Source organism: Heliangelus exortis, unplaced genomic scaffold (genome assembly GCF_036169615.1).
Source record: "Heliangelus exortis unplaced genomic scaffold, bHelExo1.hap1 Scaffold_79, whole genome shotgun sequence".
Lineage (NCBI taxonomy): Eukaryota > Metazoa > Chordata > Aves > Apodiformes > Trochilidae > Heliangelus > Heliangelus exortis.
In genome coordinates this window covers 56,330-66,376 of record NW_027285995.1, presented here as the reverse complement: position 1 = coordinate 66,376, position 10,047 = coordinate 56,330, and the positions used below count along the sequence as shown (strand labels likewise).

The following is a 10,047-nucleotide window of genomic DNA, read 5'->3' as shown; positions in this document are numbered from 1 at the left end:
CACGGGTGGGGAGGGGACACGGGTGGGACACGGGTGGGACAAGGGGACACAGAGGGGGGGGCTGGGGACACGGGAGAGGACAAAGTGGGTGGGGAGGGGACACGGAGAGAGAGGGGGACACGGGGGGGGGACACAAACGGGGGGGCCACGGGGGGGGTGGGGGCCACGGGTGGGGGGGGAGGGGACACGGGGGAGGGGACACGGGAGGGGTTTGGGGACACGAGGGGGGGGAGAGGACACGGGGGGGAAGGGGACACGGTGCGGGGGACACAGCGGGTGGGGAGGGGACACGAGGGGGGGGAGACACGGGGGGGTGACGGGACACGGGGGGGGAGGGGACGTGGGGGGGGGAGGGGACACGGGGGCGGGACACGGGACACGGGACACGGGGGGGGAGGGGACACGGGGGGCAGGGGGAGGGGACACGGTGACCGCCCCCTCCTCACCCTCCCCCCCCGCGCCCCCACGATGCCACCAAGAACATGGCCAGGCCCGACAGCCCCAGGAGGACCCCCAGGGAGGTGACAGCCCCACACAACAACGTCACCAAGGGCACGGAGGTGCTGGGGACACCCGGAGCCACTGCGGGGTGACAGGGAGGTGGTGGCGGTGTCACCTCCACAGTGTCACCCCCCCAGTGTCACCTCCTCAGTGTCACCCCCTCCATTGTCACCCCCCCAGTGTCACCCCCCCAGTGTCACCTCCCCCCATTGTCACCTTTCCAGTGTCACCCAACCCAGTGTCACCCCCCTCATTGTCACCCCTACAGTGTCACCTCACGCAGTGTCACCTCCCCAGCATCACCCCCCAGTGTCACCCCAACCATTGTCACCCCACCCATCGTCACCCCCTCAGTGTCACCACCCCAAGTGTCACCTTCCCAGTGTCACCTCCTCAGTGCCACCCAGTGTCACCTCCCCCATTGTCACCCCACCTAGTGTCACCCCACCCATTGTCACCTCCTCAGTGTCAAGCCACCAGTGTCACCCCACCAGTGTCACCTCCCCCATTGTCACCCTGTGTCACCTCCCAGTGTCACCCCCAACCATTGTCACCCCAAGTGACACCCCCAAGTGTCACCCCACCAGTGTCACCCACCCAGTGTCACCTCACCCAGTGTCACCCCCCTACTTCCACCCCTTCAGTGTCACCCCACCATTGTCACCTTCCCATTGTCACCTCACCCAGTGTCACCCCACCCAGTGTCACCCCACCCATTGTCACCTTTCCAGTGTCACCCCACCAGTGTCACCTCACCCATTGTCACCTCACCCAGTGTCACCCCCCCACTTCCACCTCCCCAGTGTCACTCCACCAGTGTCACCTCCCCACTGTCACCCCACCGGTGTCACCCCACCCAGTGTCACCTCACCCATTGTCAACTCCCCAGTGTCACCTCCCCATTGTCACCCCACCCAGTGTCACCCCACCCAGTGTCACCCCACCAGTGTCACCTCAACCAGTGTCACCTCACCCAGTGTCACACCCTCACTTCCACCCCTTCAGTGTCACCCCACCATTGTCACCCCACCCAGTGTCACCTTTCCAGTGTCACCCCACCCAGTGTCACCTCACCCATTGTCAACTCCCCAGTGTCACCTCCCCATTGTCACCTTTCCAGTGTCACCCCACACAGTGTCACCCCACCAGTGTCACCTCCCCCATTGTCACCTCACCCAGTGTCACCCCCCCACTTCCACCTCCCCACTGTCACCCCACCGGTGTCACCCCACCCAGTGTCACCCCCCCCAGGTCCCTGTCACCCCGACTCACCCCAGTAGCCGACGGTTGAGGTGTTGTCCCCCGGGCGGGTGACGACACAGGCGAAGTTGTCACCCGCGGCCGGCGTCACCCGGAGGTAGGAGGAGCGGGTGAAGGTCAGGTCAGGGGTGGGGGTGTAGGGGGTGTGGGTGACGCCCCGGGTGACGGGGACCCCCCCCCAGCTGCCAGGTGACATCCAGGACAGGCGGGAAGATGTTGTCAACCAGACAAACCAGTACGGCGGCTCTGCCCAGTACCAGCGGCTGGACTGGGAACACCTGGACAACTGGGACGGCTGAGGTGGGAAAAAAGTGGGGGAAAAAAACGGGAAAAAAAGGACAAAAAAGGACAAAAAAGGACAAAAAAGTCCCTCGGGAAGGCCCCACGGGGTGGTGGCAACTGGGGGGATGGAGGGGCAGAGCGTACTGGTCCCAGTATGATCCCAGTATGAGGTCCTGGAGCTTACTGGTGGCCACCAACACCTGGAACTGGTGACCAGGACCCTCTGGATGTCCCCATCCCCCCAGTTCCTGTCCCCAAAACCCACGGAGAACGTTCTGGAAGATCCCACCCATGGGATACTGGGCCATACTGGTGGAGCTGCAGACCATATTGGTCCCAGTATGATCCCAGTATGAGGCCCTGTAGCTTACTGGTGTCCGTCAACACCTCAAACTGGTGACCAGTTCCTTCTGGATGTCCCCACCCCCCCAGTTCCTGTCCCACAACCCATGGAAAACGTTCTGGATCACCCCATCCATGGCATACTGGGCCATACTGGTGGGGCTGCAGAGCATACTGGTCCCAGTATGGTCCCAGTAGCTTACTGGTGTCCATCAACACCTGGAACTGGTGACCAGTTCCTTCTGGATGTCCCCACCCCCCCAGTTCCTGTCCCCAAAACCCACGGAGAACGTTCTGGATCACCCCATCCCTGGGATACTGGGCCATACTGGTGGGGCTGCCGAGCATACTGGTCCCAGTATGATCCCAGTAAGAGGCCCTCGACCTTACTGGTGTCCATCCCACCATGGAACTGGTGACCAGGATCCTCTGGATGTCCCCACCCCCCCTGTTCCTGTCCCCAAAACCCACGGAGAACGTTCTGGAAGATCCCACCCATGGGATACTGGGCCATACTGGTGGAGCTGCAGACCATACTGGTCCCAGTATGATCCCAGTATGAGGCCCTGGAGCTTACTGGTGTCCATCAACACCTCAAACTGGTGACCAGTTCCTTCTGGATGTCCCCACCCCCCCAGTTCCTGTCCCCACAACCCATGGAGAACGTTCTGGATCACCCCACCCATGGGATACTGGGCCATACTGGTGGAGCTGCAGACCATACTGGTCCCAGTATGATCCCAGCAGCTTACTGGTGTCCATCCCACCATGGAACTGGTGACCAGGACCCTCTGGATGTCCCCACTCTCCCAGTTCATGTCCCCAAAACCCACGGAGAACGTTCTGGATCACCCCATCCCTGGGATACTGGTGGAGCTGCAGACCATACTGGTCCCAGTATGATCCCAGTATGAGGCCCTGGAGCTTACTGGTGTCCATCAACACCTCAAACTGGTGACCAGTTCCTTCTGGATGTCCCCACCCCCCCCAGTTCCTGTCCCCACAACCCACGGAGAACGTTCTGGATCACCCCACCCATGGGATACTGGGCCATACTGGTGGGGCTGCAGAGCATACTGGTCCCAGTATGGTCCCAGTAGCTTACTGGTGTCCATCTAGACCTGGAACTGGTGACCAGTTCCTTCTGGATGTCCCCACCCCCCCAGTTCCTGTCCCCACAACCCATGGAGAACGTTCTGGATCACCCCACCCATGGGATACTGGGCCATACTGGTGGAGCTGCAGACCATACTGGTCCCAGTATGATCCCAGCAGCTTACTGGTGTCCATCCCACCATGGAACTGCTGACCAGGACCCTCTGGATGTCCCCACCCCCCCAGTTCCTGTCCCCAAAACCCACGGAGAACGTTCTGGATCACCCCACCCATGGGATACTGGTGGAGCTGCCAAGCATACTGGTCCCAGTATGATCCCAGTATGGTCCCAGTAGCTTACTGGTGTCCATCAACACCTTGAACTGGTGACCAGGACCCTCTGGATGTCCCCACCCCCCCAGTTCCTGTCCCCACAACCCATGGAGAACGTTCTGGATCACCCCACCCATGGGATACTGGGCCATACTGGTGGAGCTGCAGACCATACTGGTCCCAGTATGATCCCAGTATGATCCCAGTAAGAGGCCCTCGAGCTTTCTGGTGTCCATCCCACCATGGAACTGGTGACCAGGACCCTCTGGATGTCCCCACCCCCCCAGTTCCTGTCCCCAAAACCCACGGAGAACGTTCTGGATCACCCCATCCCTGGGATACTGGTGGGGACGCTGAGCATACTGGTCCCAGTATGATCCCAGTAGCTTACTGGTGTCCATCCCACCATGGAACTGGTGACCAGTTCCTTTTGGATGTCCCCACCCCCCCAGTTCCTGTCCCCACAACCCATGGAGAACGTTCTGGATCACCCCACCCATGGGATACTGGTGGAGCTGCCAAGCATACTGGTCCCAGTATGATCCCAGTATGGTCCCAGTAGCTTACTGGTGTCCATCTAGACCTGGAACTGGTGACCAGGACCCTCTGGATGTCCCCACTCTCCCAGTTCCTGTCCCCAAAACCCACGGAGAACGTTCTGGATCACCCCATCCCTGGGATACTGGTGGGGACGCCGAGCATACTGGTCCCAGTATGATCCCAGTAAGAGGCCCTGGAGCTTACTGGTGTCCCCAGTTGCCCGGTGCCACCTACCCCTGGCCTCGGCGACCTTCCTGGTGGCCACGGATCCGAGGAGGAGGAGGAGGTTGTGGCAGAGCCGGGAATCGAGCTGGAGGTGGTCGGGGGGCTCGATGTGGGGGGGGAGGGGAGGGAAAAGGTCGGGAAGAGCCGGGATCCAAAGTTTTCCCGGGAATTGGAACCAAAAGAGCGGCTCCTGATCCAAGGTCAGAGCCGCCCCTTCCGCAGGGATCCCCCCCTGGCAAAAAAAAACCTCGGAGATGGCGTGGAGAGGGGTGGGATCTGTGGGAAGGGAGGGGAAGGGGTTGGGAATGGGATGGGAATGGGATTGGGATTGGGAATGGGATTGGGATGGGGATTGGTATTGGGATTGGGATGGGAATGGGGATGGGAAGGGGATGGGGATGGGGATGGGGATGGGATGGGATTGGGATTGGGATTGAGATTGGGATGGGATGGGATTGGGAATGGGATGGAAGGCAGCGGGAGGGAATGGGAAGGGAATGGGAATGGGATCTGTGGGAAGGGATGGAATGGGATTGGAGGGGATGGGAAGGGATTGGGAATGGGATGGGATGGGAAGGGAATGGGAATAGGAATGGGAATGGGATGGGAATGGGAATGGGAAGGGAAGGGAATGGGGATGGGGATGGGATGGGATGGGATGGGATGGGAATGGGAATGGGGATGGAAATGGGATGGGATGGGTTGGGATGGGAAGGGAATGGGAATAGGAATGGGAATGGGGTGGGATGGGAAGGGATGGGATGGGGAGGGAATGGGATGGGATGGGATCTGTGGGAAGGGATGGGAATGGGATGGGAAGGGAGGGAAATGGGGATGGGGATGGGCAAAACCCTCCCAAAATCAGTGGAGGAATGGGAAGGGAATGGGAATGGGGAAGGGATGGGAATGGGAGGGGATGGGAAGGGAATGGGAATGGGGAGGGGATGGGAATGGGATGGGATGGGAAGGGAATGGGAAGGGATGGGATAGGAATGGGGATGGGGAGGGAATAGGAATGGATGGAAGGGGATGGGAAGAGAATGGGAAGGGAATGGGATCTGTGGGAAGGGATGGGAAGGATGGGATGGGAATAGGATGGGAATAGGATGGGAATGGGATGGGAATGGGAAGGACTGGGAATGGGAAGAGAATGGGAAGGGATTGGGAATGGGAATGGGAAGGGTTAGGAAGGATGGGATGGGAATGGGAATGGGAAGGGGATGGGATGGGATCTGTGGGAAGGGATGGGAAGGGAATGGGAGGGGATGGGATGGGAATGGGAATGGGAATGGGATGGGATGGGAATGGGATGGGATAGGATGGGATGGGGAGGGGATGGGAATGGAACGGGAAGGGAATGGGATCTGTGGGAAGGGATGGGAAGGATGGGATGGGAATAGGAGGGGAATGGGAAGGACTGGGAATGGGAAGAGAATGGGAAGGGATTGGGAATGGGAATGGGATGGACTGGGATGGACTGGGAGGGACTGGGAGGGAATGGGAATGGGAATGGGAAGTGCTGGGAATGCTCAGGCGGGGGGGGGGGGGGGGTTGATGAGGACGAGTCCCCTCCCCCTTCCCCGCCCACTCGCGTCAGTGCCCACCCCCCACCCCCCCCGTGTCCCCCCTTACCCTGGGTGCCCCCCGTGGACGCGGCCACGCAGAGCAGCGTGGGCAGCAGCCACCTCCCCCACGTCGCCATCGCTCGGGGAACCCCTCGCGTGGCCCCTCGCGGCCCGGGGGGTCTCCCGTGGCTCCTCCCCCGTCCCGCCGGCCCCGCCCACGCCGCCGGCCAATCCGCGGCCGCCGTTCCCACGCGTCATCTGTCGCCGGGCAGAGGGAGGCGCCGGGGACACCCGCGTGGGGTGACAGAAAAGGGACCCAAAAATCCGCCCCCCCCCCCCGCGCCACGCGTGACGTCACGCGGTAATTACGGGGTTCATTAAGGAGGGGGCGGCCCCGCCCCCTCGTCCCACCCCTCCCCCCCCCCCTTCCGGCCTTGTCACCCGCGGAGTGGGGGGGCCACGGGGGGACAAAACCCGCTGCACCCACGGGAGCACCCACGGGAGCAACCACGGGAGCAACCACAACCCCCCCAGAGCCTGCACTGCACCCACGGGAGCACCCAGCACCCCACCCACTGCACCCACGGGAGTAACCAGGGCCTGCACAGCACTCACGGGAGCACCCACGGGAGCACCCAGGGCCTCCACAGCACCCACGGGACCACCCAGCACCCACGGGAGCACCCACGGAACACCCACTGTATGCACAGCACCCACAGGAGCACCCAGCACCCCACTCACAGCACCCACAGGAGCACCCACGGGAGCACCCAGGGCCTACACTGCACCCATGGGAGCACCCACAGCACCCACAGGAGCACTCAGCACCCCACCCACAGCACCCACTGCACCCACGGGAGCACCCAGCACCCCACCAGTGCCCACACTGCACTCACGGAAGCACCCACGGGAGCACCCAGGGCCTACACAGCACCCACGGGACCACCCACTGCAACCACAGGAGCACCCACGGGAGCACCCACGGGAGCACCCACTGCACCCCACCCACTGCACCCACGGGAGCACCCACGGGAGTACCCAGGGCCTCCATAGCACCCACGGGAACACCCACTGCACCCACAGGAGCACCCAGGGCCTCCACAGCACCCACGGGACCACCCACTGCACCCACGGGAGCACCCACAGAACACCCACTGTATGCACAGCACCCACAGGAGCACCCAGCACCCCACTCACAGCACCCACGGGAGCACCCACTGCACCCACAGGAGCACCCACGGGAGCACCCAGGGCCTACACTGCACCCACAGGACCACCCAACACCCACTCACAGCATCCACGGGAGCACCCACTGCACCCACGGGAGCACCCACGGGAGTACCCAGGGCCTCCATAGCACCCACGGGACCACCCACTGCACCCACAGCACCCACAGGAGCACCCACGGGAGCACCCAGGGCCTACGCTGCACCCATGGGAGCACCCACAGCACCCACAGGAGCACTCAGCACCCCACCCACAGCACCCACTGCACCCACAGGAGCACCCAGCACCCCACCAGTGCCCACACTGCACTCACGGAAGCACCCACGGGAGCACCAAGAGCCTACACAGCACCCACGGGAGCACCCAACACCCACTCACAGCATCCACGGGAGCACCCACGGGAGCACCCACTGCACCCCACCCACTGCACCCACGGGAGCACCCACGGGAGTACCCAGGGCCTCCATAGCACCCACGGGAGCACCCACAGCAGCCACAGGAGCACCCACGGGAACACCCACTGCACCCACGGGAGCACCCACGGAACACCCACTGTATGCACAGCACCCACAGGAGCACCCAGCACCCCACTCACAGCACCCACGGGAGCACCCACGGGAGCACCCAGGGCCTACACTACACCCACGGGACCACCCAACACCCACTCACAGCATCCACGGGAGCATCCACTGCACCCACGGGAGCACCCACGGGAGTACCCACTGCACCCACAGCACCCACAGGAGCACCCACGGGAGCACCCACTGCACCCACAGGAGCACCCACGGAACACCCACTGTATGCACAGCACCCACAGGAGCACCCAGCACCCCACTCACAGCACCCACGGGAGCACCCACGAGAGCACCCAGCACCCCACCAGTGCCCACACTGCACTCATGGAAGCACCCACGGGAGCACCCAGAGCCTGGACAGCACCCACGGGACCACCCAACACCCACTCACAGCATCCACGGGAGCACCCACGGGTGCACCCACTGCACCCCACCCACTGCACCCACTGGAGCACCCACGGGAGTACCCAGGGCCTCCATAGCACCCACGGGAGCACCCACAGCAGCCACAGGAGCACCCACGGGAACACCCACTGCACCCACGGGAGCACCCAGCACCCCACCCACTGCACCCACGGGAGCACCCACGGAGCACCCACTGTATGCACAGCACCCACAGGAGCACCCAGCACCCCACTCACAGCACCCACGGGAGCACCCACGAGAGCACCCAGGGCCTACACTGCACCCATGGGAGCACCCACAGCACCCACTGGAGCACTCAGCACCCCACCCACGGCACCCACTGCACCCACGGGAGCACCCAGCACCCCACCAGTGCCCACACTGCACTCACGGAAGCACCCACGGGAGCACCCAGGGCCTACACTACACCCATGGGACCACCCAACACCCACTCACAGCATCCACGGGAGCACCCACGGGAGCACCCACTGCACCCCACCCACTGCACCCACGGGAGCACCCACTGGAGCACCCACGGGAGTACCCAGGGCCTCCATAGCACCCACGGGAGCACCCACAGCAGCCACAGGAGCACCCACGGGAACACCCACTGCACCCACGGGAGCACCCAGCACCCCACCCACTGCACCCACGGGAGCACCCACGGAACACCCACTGTATGCACAGCACCCACAGGAGCACCCAGCACCCCACTCACAGCACCCACGGGAGCACCCAAGGGAGCACCCACTGCACCCACAGGAGCACCCAACACCCACTCACAGCACCCACGGGAGCACCCAGGGCCTACACTGCACCCATGGGACCACCCAACACCCACTCACAGCATCCACGGGAGCACCCACGGGAGCACCCACTGCACCCCACCCACTGCACCCACGGGAGCACCCACGGGAGCACCCAGGGCCTACACTGCACCCATGGGACCACCCAACACCCACTCACAGCATCCACGGGAGCACCCACTGCACCCCACCCATTGCACCCACGGGAGCACCCACTGCACCCCACCCACTGCACCCACGGGAGCACCCACGGGAGTACCCAGGGCCTCCATAGCACCCACGGGAGCACCCACTGCACCCACAGGAGCACCCACGGGAACACCCACTGCACCCACGGGAGCACCCAGCACCCCACCCACTGCACCCACGGGAGCACCCACGGAACACCCACTGTATGCACAGCACCCACAGGAGCACCCAGCACCCCACTCACAGCACCCACGGGAGCACCCAAGGGAGCACCCACTGCACCCACAGGAGCACCCAACACCCACTCACAGCACCCACGGGAGCACCCAGGGCCTACACTGCACCCATGGGACCACCCAACACCCACTCACAGCATCCACGGGAGCACCCACGGGAGCACCCACTGCACCCCACCCACTGCACCCACGGGAGCACCCACGGGAGCACCCAGGGCCTACACTGCACCCATGGGACCACCCAACACCCACTCACAGCATCCACGGGAGCACCCACTGCACCCCACCCATTGCACCCACGGGAGCACCCACTGCACCCCACCCACTGCACCCACGGGAGCACCCACGGGAGTACCCAGGGCCTCCATAGCACCCACGGGAGCACCCACTGCACCCACAGGAGCACCCACGGGAACACCCACTGCACCCACGGGAGCACCCAGCACCCCACCCACTGCACCCACGG

At 63.6% G+C, this 10,047-nt stretch overlaps 1 protein-coding gene across 1 annotated transcript; it reads right to left on the bottom strand.

The window, feature by feature from the left end:
* Nucleotides 1–427: 427 nt before the first annotated feature.
* LOC139790998 (class II histocompatibility antigen, M alpha chain-like) lies at nucleotides 428–6,526 on the bottom strand. Its single transcript, XM_071732784.1, is given in 5 exon segments — nucleotides 428–582; nucleotides 1,774–1,939; nucleotides 1,941–2,056; nucleotides 4,588–4,854; nucleotides 6,211–6,526. Coding segments are annotated over 5 exon segments (759 nt in total). The 5' UTR covers nucleotides 6,281–6,526; the 3' UTR covers nucleotides 428–442.
* Between the last annotated feature and the right edge of the window lie 3,521 nt (nucleotides 6,527–10,047).